General features: G+C 43.2%; 1 protein-coding gene across 1 annotated transcript; it reads right to left on the reverse strand.

Annotated features, from left to right (window-relative positions):
- Positions 1–8534: 8534 nt before the first annotated feature.
- Positions 8535–19064, reverse strand: LOC116317802 (cadherin-1-like). The gene is made up of 13 exons (XM_039608525.1): positions 18948–19064; positions 18508–18609; positions 17975–18115; positions 16215–16367; positions 15631–15772; positions 15177–15349; positions 14445–14573; positions 11711–11896; positions 11289–11539; positions 10406–10548; positions 9849–9940; positions 9176–9308; positions 8535–8890 (listed from the first exon to the last, which is right to left on the reverse strand). Exons 1-13 carry the CDS (start codon positions 18948–18950, stop codon positions 8736–8738), a joined length of 1803 nt encoding a protein of 600 aa, XP_039464459.1. The 5' UTR covers positions 18951–19064; the 3' UTR covers positions 8535–8735.
- Between the last annotated feature and the right edge of the window lie 1237 nt (positions 19065–20301).

The raw sequence follows: 20301 nt of genomic DNA on the forward strand, positions 1-20301 counted from the left end.
TTTTCTTTCCAAGCTGCTTAGACTACGATGACCTGGATTACTGAGAACCTTCACAGACATACTCTTTCAAGGATTTTCGAAATGAAAGGAAGGTTGGAGATTGGCCTATACAGTGGCTTGCAAAAGTGTTCGGCCCCCTTGAACTTTTCCACATTTTGTCACATTACTGCCAAAAACATGAATCAATTATATTGGAATTCCATGTGAAAGACCCATACAAAGTGGTGTACACGTGAGAAGTGGAACGAAAATCATACATGATTCCAAACATTTTTTACAAATAAATAACTGAAAAGTGGGGTGTGCGTAATTATTCAGCCCCCTGAGTCAATACTTTGTAGAACCACCTTTTGCTGCAATTACAGCTGCCAGTCTTTTAGGGTATGTCTCTACCAGCTTTGCACATCTACAGACTGAAATCCTTGCCCATTCTTCTTTGCAAAAGAGCTCCAGCTCAGTCAGATTAGATGGACAGCGTTTGTGAACAGCAGTTTTCAGATCTTGCCACAGATTCTCGATTGGATTTAGATCTGGACTTTGACTGGGCCATTCTAACACATGGATATGTTTTGTTTGAAACCATTCCATTGTTGCCCTGGCTTTATGTTTAGGGTGGTTGTCCTGCTGGAAGGTGAACCTCCGCCCCAGTCTCAAGTCTTTGCAGACTCCAAGAGGTTTTCTTCCAAGATTGCCCTGTATTTGGCTCCATCCATCTTCCCATCAACTCTGACCAGCTTCCCTGTCCCAGCTGAAGAGAAGCACCCCCAGAGCATGATGCTGCCACCACCATATTTGACAGTGGGGATGGTGTGTTCAGAGTGATGTGCAGTGTTAGTTTTCCGCCACACATAGCGTTTTGCATTTTGGCCAAAAAGTTCCATTTTGGTCTCATCTGACCAGAGCTCCTTCTTCCACATGTTTGCTGTGTCCCCCACATGGCTTGTGGCAAACTGCAAACGGGACTTCTTATGGTTTTCTGTTAACAATGGCTTTCTTCTTGCCACTCTTCCATAAAGGCCAACTTTGTGCAGTGCATGACTAATAGTTGTCCTATGGACAGATTCCCCCACCTGAGCTGTAGATCTCTGCAGCTCGTCCAGAGTCACCATGGGCCTCTTGGCTGCATTTCTGATCAGCGCTCTCCTTGTTCGGCCTGTGAGTTTAGGTGGACGGCTTTGTCTTGGTAGGTTTACAGTTGTGCCATACTCCTTCCATTTCTGAATGATGGCTTGAACAGTGCTCCGTGGGATGTTCAAGGCTTGGGAAATCTTTTTGTAGCCTAAGCCTGCTTTAAATTTCTCAATAACTTTGTCCCTGACCTGTCTGGTGTGTTCTTTGGACTTCATGGTGTTGTTGCTCCCAATATTCTCTTAGACAACCTCTAAGGCTATCACAGCTGTATTTGCACTGACATTAGAGTACACACAGGTGCACTCTGTTTAGTCATTAGCACTCATCAGGCAATGTCTATGGGCAACTGACTGCACTCAGACCAAAGGGGGCTGAATAATTACACACACCCCACTTTGCAGTTGTTCTTTGGACTTAATGGTGTTGTTGCTCTAAATATTCTCTTAGAAAACCTCTGAGGCCGTCACAGGGCAGTTGTGGAGCTGTTTTGCAAAGAAGAATGGGCAAGGATTTCAGTCTGTAGATGTGCAAAGCTGGTAGAGACATACCCTAAAAGACTGGCAGCTGTAATTGCAGCAAAAGGTGGTTCTACAAAGTATTGACTCAGGGGGCTGAATGATTACGCACACCCCACTTTTCAGTTATTTATTTATTTTCAGCAATCATGGAGGAAACCATCAGCAAGGGTGTTGCAGGACCAGCCTCCCCTGCACATGAGGGAGAGACAATTTGGTACATCCCACATCATGGGGTGTACCATCCTAGGAAACCAGATAAACTTAGGGTGGTCTTCGACTGTTCAGCCAAGTTTCAGGGCATCTCTCTGAATGACACCTTATTGACTGGCCCTGATCTGGTAAACTCTCTAGTAGGAGTTCTCTGCCGCTTTAGGAGGGAAGCAGTAGCCATCACCTGCGACATTGAAAAAATGTTCCATCAGTTCTATGTCCCACCCAACATGCGGAACTACCTGAGGTTCCTATGGTGGAAAGGCGGTCAGCTGGAAACAGAACCCCAAGAGTATAGAATGGCGGTGCACCTTTTCGGTGCTGGTTCCTCTCCAGGGTGTGCCAATTTCGGCCTTAAATATCTTGCACAGCAATGCGAAGCCGATTATCCTTCGGCGGCTGCTTTCATTGAAAAGAACTTTTACGTTGATGATGGACTAACTAGCGTCCCATCAGTCACAGAAGCTACAGACCTGATTATCAACGCACAACAGCTGTGTAAGACTGGAGGTTTACACTTGCACAAATTTAACTCGAACAAGGTGGAGGTGCTATCTGGTGTTGCGTCTTCAGAAAGGGCAGTAACCACTGGGCCTCTCAACCTTAGCCTGGATTCAACAGCAGAGGGTCACGTACTTGGCATTCAGTGGTCAATAGAAAGTGACACGTTCAGCTTCAACATTGACAAAAGGGATCAACCCTCAACTCGCCGTGGCATCCTGTCTGCTGTTTCGTCCCTCTACGACCCTCTTGGTCTCGTAGCTCCCTTTATCCTGAGTGGTAAATGTATTCTCCAGGAGCTGTGTCGCATGGGCATAGGTTGGGATGATCAGCTTCCCGATAGCCTACATTCACGGTGGGAGCAATGGAAAAGGGATCTACACAGGCTAAAGGAAATAGTGATACCCAGATGCTACCATCCTCCAGACTTTGGCAACATAGTGAGAGTGGAACTACACCACTTTTCCGACGCCAGTAACATAGGTTATGGTGCATGTTCCTACCTCAGATACAAGAATGGAAAGGATGAAGTACACTGTAGCCTTGTGTTAGCCAAAGCAAGAGTTGCACCAACAAAGCTCATGAGCATCCCAAGGCTGGAGCTTTCGGCTGCAGTAATCTCCGCAAGACTAAGTGTCATGTTAAAAACAGAGCTCGGCATGCAGATTGACAAGGAATTCTTTTGGACTGATTCCCAAGTTGTATTGGCCTACATCAGCAATGAGGCACGGCGATTACATGTGTTTGTCGCAAATCGTGTTCAGCTAATCTGTCAGTGGCAAGACATTTTTAAACATTGAAAGAATACAGAAACAGTCAGAGTTTTGTTCAGAGAACTACGTGCGCACGGGTGAGTGATCGGGTGATACCCACCCCGAGGCTTTGCAGTCAGCTTTATTTATACATCATGGCATTCCCTGTTTTGTCAGGCTGTAAAGGACAATCTGGGCATGTATGGGACACAGTGTATATGTGTGTGTGTGTGTGTAGTTTCTATCTCGAGGAAAACAGAAGCCAGTTGGGTCCTGTTTCCAAGGGTGTCTGCAAGAGACTTTCACAGGAGTCAGCGAATACTGCGGGGCTCATGTGTATGTGTGTGAGAAGAAGCAAAGACAAAACATAAAGATATGTGAACACTATGTGCTTTCCAAGCCTTTCTCAACAGGAGCATGTGAGTAAATGAGCAAATGGAGCATTATAAGGAGAACTGAGTAAATGAAACATTAAAAAGGAAGATGTATCAAAAAGGAAAAACATCATAAAATCACAAAATCCCTTAACATTCCCTGCTGTTGTTCATATATATTTATGTACTTCAACTACTAGTCACTTGCAGAAGCATTTTCAACTAGAGTATCATTTTGTGAAAACGTACATGATCAACTTTAGTGAGCAATGACTTCCATGACCCGCTAAACAGCCACGTGAGCCAGTCCTCGGTGTTGTGTGTGTAATCTTGCTGCTGTACTCGTCTGAGCTCACGTAGCGTGTTCAGTGCGTCAGACATGTCAGTGGAATGCACATTATTAGGGATGTAGGTGCAGCAGGTTGTATTGAACAACACACAAAGGCCGCCTTTCTCGGCCAAAATCATGTCTAACGCCACACGGTGTTGCATTGTACTAAGGCGCAAGGCGTCGATTTCTTCATTCTGTGCGTTATTCACTCTACAGGATGCATTCAGGAACAGTCCAAAACGGTAGTTCAGAGTTTCAATTCTAAGGGCGTGCTTTCCAACTCCTACCCCTGGGAAAAGGGCATGGGCGACCTTTTGTCCTGTGGTCCAAAGCTTGAATTCCTTTGGGACGTCAGAGCCCCAAATTGGGTCGTGTGGTTGTATTGTTCGTCTCCGGCGTGTCCGCGCACGGGCTGCTCCTGCTGTTATCACGAAGGTGTGATCGCTTAGCATCAGTGGCACACATTGTCCTTCGTAGTTTTCGGGCACGGCTAGGTATGTTTGGGGTTGTTTGTCATATCCTTGACACCACCAGCCGGTCCCCTCGACCCAGTAGAGTTTCTTTGTACGAGTTGGTACTGTCAGGGTGTATTGGCATGTGCCAGATAGGCTGTAGTGAGTTGCTCCTTTGGTGATGTTGACAAACATGACACATAAGGGAAAAGTGTACGTGGTCACCACAGCCAGCACGGTGATGTTTGGGGTGCTGAGTGACATATTCACCCAGTGTTTGTCCTCACAGGCGTACGTGTACCTGTTAGGCTCTGACGTGTTGGTGATATTAGTGCATAGGTCCATCAGATAGGTCGGGTCCTCTTGTCCTACTGTTGCGGTGACGTTGATGTTCTGGACGTTAGGGTCTCCCAGACATATCCACTTCTCCAATTTTCTCATTGTTTGGTTATCACAATGTCCGCGGGCTGCTTTCCCATATATGCACAGTCCTTCATTTAGCGGTGCGGGTGTGCCGTACAGGGTCAAGTGTTTTGCAGTGAGAGGCATGTGTGAACAGATGTAACAGTTTTTGTCTCTTGTGGAGTTGTACACGTAACGGTACCAGGCATTGTTCATCCATGGGTGGTGGTGATCTTGCGTCATGTCGTCTGGATGTATTGTGTCATGTGTCAGTCTTGTCTCCAGGTGGTGCTGTTGTTCTTCTTGTGGAATCAGTAACAGCAGTCCCAACAGAATTGTGACACTGGCCATTAGAACGAGTATGGTCTTCATGATGACCGAACACACCTGGTCCTGTGAGTGAGTAGACTAGGGGCGAGAAGAACAAGGGCGGGATTTACCCAAACAGCCCTCTCTCCACCTCCCAGATCACTAACAGGCAGGGGTGCTGGCGTCTCAGTGTCTATGGGCTGTCACTCACTTTTTTACAGTGGCTCTGATGAATCCAGGAAGGTCGTTCAGCAATTTTGCAGGCTGTTGGTGTGGCCAGGAGGACTTGGTAGGGTCCTTCCCACCTCGGGGAGCTCCGAGAAACAACAGACCCTGCTCAGTGGCACTATGTGGATACGGCAGAAAACCCAGCTGACCACGCTTCGAGAGGTCTTTGTGCAGGGGACATTCTGTCAACGAACTGGTTATCGGGTCCTAAATTTCTATGGAAACCTGAGATACACCCAACACTACATTTTTCACCAGATTTGCTAGTCTGTGACCCTGAAGTTAAATCGGTGAAAACCTTTGCCACCCATGCCAATGAGCAAAATGACATTCTGAACCGTCTAAGCCGCTTTTCCAGCTGGACAACGCTCATTAGAGTAGTTGCAAGAATTAAGAGACTAGGCATGAAGTCAGATCGTGTCAGCAGCATTGTAACGGTGGAGGAAAGGAGAAAGGCTTGTGAGCTAGTAATCAGTCTGGTTCAGCGACAAGCATTTTTGCAAGACATAAAGACACTTCAGAAGGGCAACTCTCTTCCATGCTCTAGCCCCCTAAGCTGTCTTGATCCCATCTTAGATGAAGGACTACTTCGTGTCGGTGGAAGACTGACAAAGGCAACGCTCAGTCGAGAACTAAAACACCCGGTCATCCTTCCAAAGGAAAGTCACATTACAAGACTAATACTGTCTCATTACCATGCCACCATCTGTCATCAGGGTCGCAGTCAAACTCTAGCAGAACTCAGAGCAAATGGGTTTTGGGTGCTTGGGGGAAGCAAAGCAGTTGCCAAGTTAATACATAAATGTGTGCAATGTCGAAAACTTCGGCGCCCCACCGAGGAGCAACGCATGGCAGAGCTCCCGAAAGAAAGGACTGAAGCCTCCGCTCCTTTCTCGTACTCTGGTATGGATTGTTTTGGTCCATTTTCCATCAAGCGGGGCCGCAAGGAGTACAAAAGGTATGGGCTTTTCTTTACATGCATGTCTTCACGTGCTGTCCATATCGAGATGCTAGAAGACCTATCAACAGATGCATTCATCAATGCCCTTAGATGCTTCATCAGCCTCAGAGGAGCTGTTTGCCAACTCCACTGTGACCAAGGCACAAACTTTGTAGGAGCCAGAAATGAGTTCAGAGAGGCTCTCAAACAATGTGACATGCAGGCACTGGAGGCTTTCCTGGCAGACAAACAGTGTGAGTTCGTTTTCAATGCTCCTTCTGCAAGTCATGCTGGTGGCATCTGGGAACGCCAAATTAGGACCATTCGTAATGTGCTAAATGCCACTACCGCTCAGTGTGCAGGAAGACTAGACGATGCCTCTCTTAGAACTTTGTTTTATGAGGCCATGGCTATTGTAAATAGCCGCCCTTTGACTGTGGGCAGTATCTGTGACCCAAAGGCACCTGAACCTCTTACTCCGAACCATCTTATACTGATGATGTCCAAAGTTGCTCTACCACCACCTGGGAAATTTGTGAGAGAAAACTTGTATGCAGCAAAGAGGTGGCGTAGAGTACAATACTTAACTGAGCAGTTCTGGGGTAGGTGGAAAAGAGAATACCTCATGAATGTCTCCACAATACAGAAGTGGCACAAAACCCGGCGTAATCTAAAAGTGAATGACATTGTTATCATCAAGGAAGATATGTTACCAAGGTGTCAGTGGCAACTGGGACGTATTGTTGAAACTATCGAAGGCGATGATGGTTTAGTCCGTCGGGTCAAAGTTCAAATAGGAGTCCAAAGTCGGACCAAGAAACAGGACCGTGCTTTCAAGCCCCCCATTATCGAGCGGCCTATTCAAAAACTGGTGGTTCTTGTTAAAAGAGAATAATAACAACCACGTTATTATCTGAGAGGAACTGACATGCTGACATAAACAATGTAACAGTCCAGGTGGCACCTGCTCTATGATGTTTGTACACCTGTATATTGGTTGAAGTGGTTTCATTTGTTGTTGTTCAAATCATGTATGATTAGCTAGTTTGTAAATCATAGCATGATTGGTGGGAGTGTAATGAACCGCTGATCTGTACCTTAAGTCATCCTTGTGGGGGTTGTCGGAACTGGATGCGCAGTCGCACTAAGGACAGATGTGCTCAGAGGCATGCCCCGTAACATGTATGGACATGTAAACAGTCTGTCGCGCGAAGAGAATAAGTTGTACAAAGTCCATGTAAGTTATGATAATACTTTGATAAGTATGATAAGTGTGTTTCCAATGTACAGTATGTTGCTGCGTTTGTATTGTGAGCTATCTGGAAACCTTTTTGTTCTGTACTTACGTTACTTACATCCATGTGCTATTTTTTAGCTTAGACATGTGTGTCATGCAAGCTAGCAGCACCCCATGAGAAACGGGCCGAAGTGTTTAAGTGTTCACCGGAGTTTGCACCCTTGGCAAGAGGAATGAGGCAAGACTCCACCCAATGTACGCCTGCCCTGCTCATGTTAGGGAGAGAGCTTAGAACTCCTGCGGAGTTGGCTTTTGGGAAGCCCCCGGACGCGCCAGAGGAACCACCAGGCCGGGACTACGCAAGGAGGCTGCAGGACCGGCTGGATTCTGCACATTCCTACGCCCGGGCGCAGCTGGCGAAGGCAGGCCTGCGCCAAAAGAGGAATTATGACATCACCACTAAGGGGAGGCACTTCCGTGCTGGGGAGCTGGTGTGGGTCTACAGCCCAAAGAGAAAGAAAGGACTGTGTCCTAAACTGGATAGCAGCTGGTTGGGGCCCTGCAGCGTCCTGGAGCGAGTGGGGGAAGTTGTCTACAGAGTGCAGTTGCCTCCTAGAGGGAGGAAAGTGGTGCTGCACAGAGACCAGATGGCCCCGTATAGAGGGCAGTCCCTCCCCTCCTTCCCTGAGAGACGTGTACAGAGCTCCCATGACCCTGCACAGAGGTACCCCCGGCCGGAGCTGCGTTCCCCTCCCTCGGACTCTTCACCTCAAAGCCCAGAAGCTCCGTGTACACCCCAGGGGCTCAGGAGGTCAAGGAGGGAGCGTAGGCTACCACCCCGCCTCAGAGACTGTGTTGTTCCCTCGGGAACGAGGAACATATTGCTGGGGGGGCAGTGTAACGATGGTTAAATGTTATGTTACAGTCAGGTTGGTTATCTCTGCACGCTGTTGTTTCTTTAAGATACATGTTTGGTTGTGCTGCAGGAAAAAGGGTGTTAATGTGTGCAGGAAGGGGGGTCCTGGTTGTTGTTGTGTGTGACTGTGCGGGGCTGAAGTGAGGTGTTGTAAGAGAGCACTCTCCCCGGAGTTAACGGCCCGTTTGCCTGTGTCACCAAATAAACGGACAAACTGAGATCGAAACGTCTGGTTTTTGAGAACGTTACAATAGTTTAATAGAAAATGGTTAGACCAGCGTAATGAGCGGTTGAAATGGTGTTACATGAATAATATGGTAATTGTTTTATTTGTTTGTTTAGCTCTTACGTTGGTTCGTTGTCTGATACACGGCAAGGAATAATAAAGGTCATTCAACAACCATCAGTTCTGGCCTTCTCAGTTCGACTGGATGCTACACCGGGCATGTCGGTTCTGCGCCCCTGCAGTCACACACTTCAGCTTTGATGATGCTGACCTGCTCCAAGCCATGTTTGTCTGCCACTCTCAGTATAACACTGTACTCTCCACTGGGCAGCTCAGTGGCTAAATTCAAGATGATGCCTGTTCCTGAAATAAACAAGACAGCAGATATTTTACTTTATAATTCTGTGTTCATGGATTTGTTTTGTCTCACTTTCACAAAGCGTTACCACCTCTTCAAAGCCATGTTGCACCAATCACTCTAATCTCAATGTTCAGTGGTGATCACTGAATTATGTCTGACTTACAATCCTGACATTTGCAAATCACATGTTAGCAGGAAAAACACATATTTTGGTTTCTGAACCAAAGTATTTAAAAGTCTGGCCATCTTATCAGCTTATACTTGTCACATGTTAGCAGTGTACATACTGGAGTCATTCATCCTAGCGGTCCAGTTGGTCTTTGACATGCCCTGTAAAGACACCGAGTAGGGAGGTCCAAATTCTGGTCCATCTTCATCTGTTACTGACAACAGCTGAGGAGCTGGATCCTTGTTGCACACCTGAGGAAACAAAGTCACAGTGAAGCTTTTCTTTATGCTGATATGCTGTATCACATGACTGCACATTGCACTTTTTAATTGACCCCATCCTAAGTTCACTATATTTTACTGTTTGAGAAAGTAATTCATGCCTTTATTTGATCCAGGCTTGATTACTGCAACAGAGCATTTTGGAGTCAGCCGTGCTCTGCTCTCTCGTCTACTACTTGTTAAAATGCAGCAGCCCGACTCCTGACAGGCACACGTAAACAAGACCATTTTTTCCATGTGTTGGCTCTTTTTCACTGGCTTCTAGAACATTTTAGAAATGACTTCGAAATTCTGTTTGTTTTTAAGCCTAAATGGATTAGCTCCTGCTTAACCTCACACAGTTCTAACAGAACTTAAAGCTCTGTTTTACTCAATTTATTTGAACATTTTGGTCAACCTGTATCGTTTTTAAATTGTGCTTATAAATACATTGACTTTACATAGAACGATTCTGCACTATTAGATGTGTTCAACACAAAAGCGCTGTTGAGCTGATGGGAAATAAGATACCTTAATGTAACGCAGATCAACGATAGGAGCATTGTCATTGACATCTTCCAGCTGAATGATCAGGGTACCAGTTCCTGTAGCTGGGACTGCATCTGGTAGCAGAACACACACATCAGGAGAATAACATTTAGTACAATGATATTTCACTTTATTGAAGAAACCCAAGTTCATAGTAATGCCCACAGACTTTCCTCTAGACCTCTGATCCTTATAACTGACACTTGGCTTTTAAAACAAAGATTTGAGGGCTAAAACTAATGGCTGAGATCAAATTAATTACTGAATTACTAATTATTAAATGATTCAAATTAAGGGTTGCAATGTTATTAGTTGTGAATGTCCCAGGAAATTTGTGCTGGAATTTATATTGAAAAAAGATTCCGTTCCATCATTCAGTAATAGTCTGTGCAATATAGAATTTCTTGTCTTGCAACTTTATAGGGACATTATACAGGCTAGCCCAACTTATCCAATTGAACAAGTGTTCTTCCATAACTTTTCAGAAATGGGAATTTTATTAAAAGTTATAAATTGTAATAGTCTTAACTGCCACCTACCATTATCATATGCACCAATGGTTGCAGTGTATCTGTTGTTTGTGACGAAGGGAGCCTCTCTGTCCATGAATGTTCTCACTTTAATAAGGCCTGTGTCCCTGTCCACGTTCAGCCAGCCTGCAGGGTCAGTCAATATTTTGTACCTGTACAAGACAGTCACAGAAAAGATGGCAATACTGTGCAGGCAGGATGATTACAATTAGCATGTTTCACAATATGGCACAGTGTGTTATTTGATTGTGGACATCCTCTGCTTCCTCTTCAGGCTAAATACACGGTGATACATCAGTGAGAATTAAACACATTAACTGTTACAGGGTTCTTGCATCATTTAAAAATACTGGTGGCCACTAGTACTATCCATCAGCCTCCTAGTAGATGCAGCTATGGTATGAATTTGAATGTCCTAAGTTGCCTCATTCTTGGGTTATCGGATTCACAAACCTTGCTGTCCATCCAGTAGGGTGGTGACAATACCTCATGAGCTTCTTACAACTAAGGGTTTAAAAATGATTTAAGACCTTAACATTACAAATTGAGACAATGTCAGTATAATTAACTGTATTTGGGTCTTTTAAGGGCCTAATATACTACTATGGTAGACAGTTTTTCAGTGTTTTATTGCTATAGACAGTATTCTGTAATTTTATCTGCCCAACATGAGGACAGTGAATGAATTTCGACCATCAGACAGAAGAAAGAATCTAAATACTCGACATTTATCTGTGAGATTTAACCATTTAGGGTTTCATCCACAAATTTAATCCTTAGTTCCTTAGGAAAAACAAACCTGACTTAGGGTTTTAGCTCCAAACTTAAGTGAATGTTTAGAAAGAAATTGAATGTTTGCAGCACTTATGAGGTCCCCCCCCCCCCGACTTACGAGACTGTCTGCTTGCGTGCAGTGTCTGGGTCTGAAGCGGTGTACTGCACCACGACTTCATCCACAGCGAGGTCCTCTGGTTTTACCACAAGCTTCTCCTTTGGATCAAACACTGGAGCTTCATTCACATCTCTCACATTCACCACCACTGTGGCGGTAGAAGTGACCACAGAAACACCAGGAGCAAAAGGAATCTCATTCTCCACTGAAACCAACAGCGTGAGCTTGCTGGGCCTCTCAAAGTCCAGCTCCTGGTTGGAAGGAAGACAGAAAAAAAAATAAAAAAAAGCCCAACAAGGGTGTTGGCACAGATTTTTATGAGGTAACAAGAAATCAAAAAACGCTGCCATCACGTGACACAGATATTCATAGATGATAAGTCTCTCCCAATGTTATGCAAGAATTCCTGATTTTCTTCCTACCTTTGCAGTAGAAAGGATTCCTTCCTGTTTGTTAGTTCCCGTTTTTACTGTGAAAAGTCCATCAGGATCACCACTGATGATCTTGAACTTTGCGTTCCAGGCTGGAGTTTGTGGTTCATCCTCATCTGTTACGATCATCCTAACAATCTCAACATCCTTTTTGTTTTCATCAACTGTTGCCTTATACTGTGAGAAAATAAAGGATGGGTCAGAAATCACGGCAGTGAAAACCGATCTAAAGACTCCTCACTAGGAATAGAGAATAATGGCCTCATTTTGTAGTCTGTGTCATTATCAGAGATGGGCAGTAAAGCGTTACTTGTAACGAGGGATGGGTATCGAAAACCGGTTCTTGTTGAGAACCGGTTCCCACTGTTTCAGTTCCTTGGAATCGTTTGCCATTTTTGCAAACGATTCCCTTATCGATTCCAGTCGCCCCGAATGACGTCACCACGTTGCGGAGCGTCATTTACCTGGTAGGAAACATGGCGGCTCAAACGGTCAAAAGTTTGTTTATACTTTACGAGAACGGATGACAACAGGGCAACTTGCAATACTTGCAAAGTAGATATTTCATTTAAGGGAGGAAACACTACGAACATGCAAAAGCATTTGCTCACAAAACACGCGATAACCTTAAATGAATGTAGTGTTTTTAATTCCGCTCCGGACTCGTGAATCTCAACTCAGCAGCAGAGGTAACGTCTGCACGTCCTCTCCCATTAATGCGGCAGGTAAATAATCAACTAACAGTGCATATTATGTTAACGCGATCTGCCTTATTACAAAACCTGCCATTACTGTGCGCTGCATTTAGGTGACCGTGATGAGAGAGACAGACAGAGTCTGGCTGGCTCAGATGCTGGCAGTTCTCGCTGCAGTCTACCGGTAGCGTCTCCTTTCAGGCCAGGATGAATGTCACCGAGCAGTGACTAAGTTTGTGGTCAAAGGCTTGGACCCATTTGTCACAGCAGATGCCCCCGATTTTCGGTAAGTGAATGTGTTTAATTGTAGGCAGGGACATTACTGGATATCCTTGTGTAATTGCTACAGAATAATTTATGTTATACTACAGAAGAATATTTATTTTATTATTTTACATTTACATTTTTTTTATCCTGGGGACCCTGTGACACCCCATTGAAGAGCCTATCTTGTTCAAAGATAAGATATAAAACAGTTCTAAGCTAATCGACCTTAGTGTTCTCCTTTTTTTAAAGAATCGATAAAGTATCGAATCGTTAAACAGAATCGAAAATGGAATCGGAATCGTTAAAATCTTATCAATACCCATCCCTACTTGTAACTCGTTACTTGTAACGCGTTACTGTAATCCGATTACTTTTTTCAAGTAACGAGTAATGTAAGGGATTACCATTGCAAAAACGGTAATTAGATTACCGTTACTTTCCCGTAGGAACGCTGCGTTACTGCGTTACTAAAACCGTGAGTTTTTTGCGAGAATGTCACATGACATTGACGTAAGCGAGTGCGACGTTCGTGACAACAGCTGTGTGCAGATCAACAATAGATCATATATCGAGTGCGGGAGAGAGTATGAGCATGCAGCGTTTAAAGCGTGGAAGTACTGACCTTACTTTGAGTTTGAGTCCATAAAAAGTGACAAAAACATTAGTGTCCGCTGTGCGTGGGAAGAAAACTTCTTTTTACAGCGAAAAAAACGCTAAACTTCCAAGCAAGCAGCGAGTGCACTACGACTGTAATGTGAAATTCACAGAGAAACTCGTGGATTCTTCCACTGACCGCTGCGGCACACCTGCACCAGGGCAAACCTCCGCCTACCCCACTCCTGCTTTACAGGTGAAAATAGAGCAACAGGACCGCTAGTCTTTGACTTTATTTATTTTCTGCTGTGTTTTACTTGCATCTATTTGAAAGACTGAGCGTAAACACAAAAAAATATTTTATTTTATGTGCTGGAATGTGCAGAAAATAGGTTTAAATGTTAAACAAATTTCTTCCAGTCAGATAATGTTGCATATAATTAAGTTTTTCCTTCATGCATAAAGTTAAAAGATTAAAATTAATAAAACAAGTTTTAAAAAGAGACTTTTTCATTTGATTACATTTTGTATGATGGATTATGCAGAAAAAGTAGAATTGGGCTGAAAGCTCTATCGCTTTATCACCTATTCAGGTTGTAAATCGTGTTTTTAAAAAGTAACTAAGTAACTAAGTAATTAATTACTTTTGAAAATAAGTAATCAGTAAAGTAACGGGATTACTTTTTTGGGGAAGTAATCAGTAATTAGTTACTGATTACTTTTTTCAAGTAACTTGACCAACACTGGTCATTATATTAGGTTCATTACTTAATGCAAGTCTACAACTGTGCAGTAAATAATTTTTTGTGTCTTTTGGCACAAAAAAGCCACAACTCACAATTTATGGCGACCGTGACCCAGAGTGAGAAGAAGCTATCATGCAAAGACTTTAAATACATCTGAGCATCACTGAGCATCGTTGCTTGCTAAGAGTTTTCTTGCTGTTTGTTTTGAGATTTAGATTCAATAAAATCTTTGCCATTTATTGGAAGATCATTTTGTATGAATGTCATTTTGTCATGAACATAAACCCATTGTGGGTTTTTGCTGTGTCAGCATGTGTGAGTGCAACATTAGTAAGGCAGTTAGATACAGACTGAATGTGTGCTGCTTTAACTGCTGCCTTTTCACTCTGTTAAACAGGAAGTTTCCAGTTACTTCATACTTACTACGCTCTGAATGAAGACTGGAGTGTTGTCATTGCTGTCCGTCACCGTGAGGATGACTTTTGTTTGTCCAGTTAACCCTTCTCCCGCCAGATCTGCTGCTTGTACTGTCAGAGTGTACTGTGGATATTTCTGTTAAGAGACGAGGACTGTTAAGGTAGATCAGCTCATTAACAGGAAGGAGGAAACACTGACATCAGTTTACAGACTGTAACACAGCCTTCAGACTGACTAAAGCTCTTCATCTATGAAGGCTGATTCTGCTGAAAAGCTGAAGCTAAACTCATTTAATATTTTGCTTATGACAAACATGATGCTGTTGAGAGGCGTGCCCAAACTTTTTAAAATAAAGTATTCCTTGACCGTTTGGCATGAGGCTGTTGTTGTTGCTCTGTGAAGCCAGTCTCAAAGAGTTTTACGATGCTGCACCAGAAACAGATTACTCTGATCTCCTGTAGTCTGCATGGAAGACACAGACTTGTCTGACAAACTATTTGCTAAGTATGAATTGTGTGTCCAGAAGTATGACACAAACCAGAAATGTAGACAGATAAACTAGACCTATACTTTGGAGGCTGTGTCAAGTTTCACTATGAAAAAACCAACATGTGTTTTTGCAGCACCCTCTTTGTGACTGATTTCCAGCAGTGACAGGCAGACTGCTGATCCTGATTCATTATGAAATGTTTTTCAGCCCTTAGGTGTAAAAGGACACTTGTGTTTAACAAATCTCACCACTCTGTCTAATCCTCTACCAGTGACTCTGATGCTTCCAGTAACTGGGTTGATTTCAAACATGTTGTCAGTGGGCAGCGGTGGGTCCTGGTTCAGAATACGATAGCGGAGATCTGAGTTGAGATTATCTGGCTCATCGTCGTCTTTGGCCTCAACCCTAACCACCTCAGTCCCTGGAGTGGAGGAAATAAAAAAGAAGTTCCTGAAGGTCTTCACACTGCTTCATTTACAAGATTTACTAAATAAAATGGACGTAATCCGAAAGGTCTGCTAATTTCCTTCCAACCCAAATCATTCTCTGGTGCTTTAGGTGTTATTTTGATCGTCTTTAAGTCTCTGGTATCTTGAGATTCATTAAATATAGTGGACTTGGTGAAAACTCCATCATGGATAAGAATTATAAACAGGAACAAAAACCGAAGACGTCCAGAGGTAATAAGGTTTCTATACATACCGATGGCCGTGGCCTCAGCAACATTTGCGTTGTACTCCACCGTAAAATAAGGTTCGTTGTCGTTCTGGTCGATCACATTGACTATAATCTCCATAGGATAATCCTCGTGTCCTTGTCCTTCTACCAGAGCATGTGATTCAAACTACAGAGAAGATTTTAACATGTGTCATTTAGAAAGTTTCAGATTCACCTTTAAACAGATTCAATTATCTCTACACGATACAAACAAGGCAGAGCTGATTGTTGAGTGAAGAGACGTCTTTGCAGTGCATTTAGATGATGTGAGGTGACACGTCTTGTTACTTGACCGCTTCTGCCTCTCAGAACGGTCATTTTATGTTCCATTTCAAAACAACCGAAATTATCTGAAATTTCCAGCTGGAAAAGTTTAACAAACCAACAGAAGAGTCTCAATACTTCTGCAAACTGAATATTTCACATCAAAAACCTGCTTTTCTCAACTATGCAGTATTGTCTGTTTAACATAACACTGGAACAAAGATGTTTTTTTTAAAGAAAGACGAAACACCGTTTTCCATTGGGGATCAAAATGCAATAATCAGGTACAAACTGAAGATGATTACCGTGTAATGAGCTGTTTCCTCTCTGTTGAGTGGCTGTGTTACATACAGATTGCCCGTCTCTCTGTCCATGGTGAAACGACCAACAGGAGGCAGATCAGCTCCAGGACCAGTGATGCTGTAAAAGATCTTCCTTGTTTCGCAAGTAGGGCTGATCTGGACAAAATACAACAGAACTGAGTTAAATCCTGACTCCAACAAAAGTTAGTGTTGAACAACAGCTACAGCAAAGAGGTGCCTGAGGTGGAAGGCAGGTTACAATTTTCTACATGCTGTTATCGGGATTGTAAGAAAAACAAGACGGTCCCCATAATCTTTAATTACAATACTGTATTTGGTTAAAATGTCCTGATGGTTCAAATATGTTATTTTCTTTAGTTGTTGTAAAATAATGTGTGCCCCAGTCTCCAATGAGGAGAATTATTCCTCTGTTACACCACAAGAGGGAGCATCTCCTGAAATGAGCAGCTCTGGCTGCCAGGCCACTCACCATGAGGCAGTGTGCCTAACAAACGCTGTGTGAGACTGTGTACAAACCTGTAACTATGTGCTAAGTCCATATAGCTGCAGAATATACAGTAAAGGCAGATGCACAAAGCCACACTGGTTTCTATTTCTTGTAATCTAAGTGTGCAACAGGATCATTCAATCAGTCATCTTGTGATCTCTGAATAAGGAATTATTTGAGAAGACAAACAAATCTTATTACTGAGTGTTGTTGTGGCACACATGGGGCAGTTTGCTCTCTTACTAATCATCTAACTAATCATCAATGAAATCTCTCTGACTGCTGCTCATTTCAACAACCAAACCTGGCTGGTGTATTTCTGGAGACATGAGTAACTGCAGGTTAGTGGTTATATTTTTGTCAAAATCTCTGTTCTCTGTTGTTGTTGTTGTTGTTTTATAATTCTGTTTTACATTTATGTGGATATTCTTGGAACAAATGATCTGCCCATTGTGCACAGCCACGTTTTAACTGGTATAGTCACACACGAGCATTTTACAGTTATTCTTTTCAAAACAGTATTTTAATGATTGCCAAACCATGCTGCTTCCAAGTGGCATTTGAAAATGACAGCTTAGGAAATGTGAAAAGGAGTATACAGTGGGTATACTCCTTTTCACATTTCCTGTAGCTGTTCCTGTAGTATGATAATTGTCTTCTCTTCTAGTTTATTCTGATTTTGGTATCCTGTGTCCTCCCGTGTGCCCTGTTCGTGTCCCTGAGTTCGTGTTGTGGACTTCCTGTTTTATTTTGAAGGTCAGTATCTGTTGTCACTGTGTTCAGCTTGTATCCTCCGGTCTTCTTGTGTATTAGGATCAGCTGTGCTTCCCACCTGTGTGTCATTACCTGGTCTCCTTGTGTGTGTGTATATCTAGTGTGTGTCGGTCTGTGCTCTTTGTCGGCTCATCTGTGTTTCATGGTGTTTTGGTTCTCCGGTCTGTGTCTCTCTGCCCTTCACCCCATTTTGTCATTATTTCAGGTTTGCTCTTAGTTTGCCCAGTTTAGCTTTCTTCAGTAATTTCTCATGCCTCATTGCCTGTTCTGTCACTCCACCACTTTGTAAATAAACGTCACTCATATCATCAGTCTATTGCCTGCATTTTGGGTCCTCATTCTCACAACACCTCACGGCTCGCCCCGGCAGCCATGACAACTGTAAAGAAAACCAAATGGAAAAGATCCTGTGGCGAAAACAAAAAACTGAAATATGCTTTAGAATCAACTTTTTGTCACAAGATAATTGAGGTTCCCTTACTTGAGCTACTTTTAAGGGATAGATTCCTCTCTGATTCTCAGGAACATTTAATGGAGGAATAACCCAGTCTCTCCTCCTCCTCCTCAGTCCTTCACCTGGCTCGGGAACCTGCAGAACAGGCACCTGAGCATCAGCTGCATTCTGGGAAAACAAGCAGACATTTTGTTTGATAGAAGAACACTTCCAGAACTGGATCAAGTGCAATGAGGAGGAAGAGATACATTGGATGTACTAGAATTATATTGACTGTCGAAGGTGGCTGTAACAACAAGACTAGCTCTGAAACCCACTAGCTAAATGTAACCAACCCTTCCATGTGCAGCCACACACAGTGATAAAGAGAAACAGCAGAGCCTTGGTTTAGTATCCAAAATCATTAAAAAGGTACTTGAGGTTTCATGCTCTGAGTAAAGAACAGTATGATGTAAGTGGGATATTTTCTTTAAAAAGAATTATTTTGAGAAGAAGAACAAATGGGTTTCCTTTTGTTTCTAATCTTACTGCTGAGCCCACGTTAATACAGTGATGCTCACCATGCTCACACTGACAGGAATGGTCAGTTTGCGGCCTTGTGAGTCCCAGGAGTGGATGAAGAAGTCATGGTGTCCTTCATGAAGAAACACTGGTCTCTTTACCTGGAAGAAAACAAATTATGTTAAAGATTTTAAAGAAGCTAAATGTGACAAACATTCAGACTTTGTCAAAGTAAAATTCTGTGATGTTCGTTAGCAGTCTATGATACAGTGCTCAGTCGCCAAGAAACTTTTGCTCCTTTTCAAATATGTTGCAACATTTCAGGAGGTTTCATGTCAGCAAAAGCTCAAATATCCTCAGAGCTAGAAACGCTCGGTTCTTTTCAGCAAAAAATCCCACAAACACTATTCATCTAAGATTGTCAGTTAGATATTGTTGCAGTACATTCAAATGTTTACCTGCAAAACCGTACCAAGCAAGTCTTTGAATCTGCACTCACCATCAGTACACCGTCTGTCTTTACTGCAAAACGTTTGTCAGAGGTGTCGAACAGAAATCTTGTGCGATCTGTGCAGTCAGAGAAGCCCACTGAGAACAGAGAGAGTAGTTACTGTTTAATTACTGCAGTTCATGAAGAGACAGAAAAATAAGTGGCACGTCTTAAATGCATAAGACCAGAAGTCATGAAAAATCAAAATCAAATAGAAGCTAAGAAATATCTTATGCTTATTAGCTCTATGAAGACTCAGGTATCCAAGCTGCAGTAAAATTGGTATTAGCTGACATCATGCCTGGGAAAAGCTCCATGGCAACAACAACAAACAGCCTCACATATGTTAACAGAGGCTGTTAGAAGCACAGAGTCTTTACAGTCTTTCTCCTGTTTGTACACAGATCTCTGCACATCTTCATCACAGTTACTCACAGACGTGCAGAGTGTGTGGATATCAAAGCTAAGTTTCCACCATGTTTGTAGTCTGTACTGGGACTCATGGAGCATCTCTCTATGAGCACTCAGTGCTTTAAACAGTGAGTCCCAGTTTAACCAGCAGCCTTCACACCACACATCACACAGACATGGAAACTTCAAACCCTCAGACTGAAGTCACTGGCAGCCTCTGGCACCAGCGACTGTGCTAACAAACACACAGCAAACAGTGAAGGTTTGGCAGAAAAAGCTGGTTGGGTAATACCAAGTATGCAGCGAAGGAGGCGGGGTTACATTACTAGATGATTAAATATGAAACTATTTTGCTGATAATAATTGAAACGATTAAAGAAAATCAACAAGATATTTATGCAAAATAATTCATAATTTTATAAACTGGAATGATGAAATTATATTGGCTGGATCTGATTATTGGGGGGTCATGGCCCCCGTAACCCCCCTGGAAATTACGCGCCTGGTCCTGAGGTCAAATCCACCATCTTTGTTTCAGTGCTTCATGTTCTCCCGTGTTTGTGTGCGTCCTCTCCGGTACTCCGGCTTCCTCCCACAGTCCAAACACATGCAGTTAGTGGGGTCAGGTTAACTGTGAGTGGTTGTGTCTCTCTGTGTTATTCCACCTTAATCAATGACTTCCTGTTAGCATTAAGTGCTTCTGTAGGACTGATGTCATTTTCATGGTTGGATCATTTAAATGAAGCTGGACTCAGATGCAGTAAATAAGCTGATTGATCATTAATGAATAAAGCTGGTCAAATCCATCACGTGGACACATGTGATTGTGTAGTATTGATCCCAATGCTGGTATTAGTCCTGGATCAATAACACTGGATGGATGCGTTCAGCATGGAGCCCCTGAGCTGTGTTACAGACAAACATGAAACTGACAGGTCTGTGTCATTCACAG

The sequence above is a fragment of the Oreochromis aureus genome, linkage group 3 (assembly GCF_013358895.1).
Source record: "Oreochromis aureus strain Israel breed Guangdong linkage group 3, ZZ_aureus, whole genome shotgun sequence".
NCBI lineage: Eukaryota > Metazoa > Chordata > Actinopteri > Cichliformes > Cichlidae > Oreochromis > Oreochromis aureus.

What these genes read in the sequence shown, in the direction of transcription:
- LOC116317802 (XM_039608525.1), bottom strand. An exon ending in TGCTGAGGCCACGGCCATCG is followed by an intron (nt 15,350 to 15,630) that starts GTATGTATAGAA and finishes CCTCCACTCCAG; the next exon opens with GGACTGAGGTGGTTAGGGTT. An exon ending in GTAGAGGATTAGACAGAGTG is followed by an intron (nt 14,574 to 15,176) that starts GTGAGATTTGTT and finishes GTCTCTTAACAG; the next exon opens with AAATATCCACAGTACACTCT.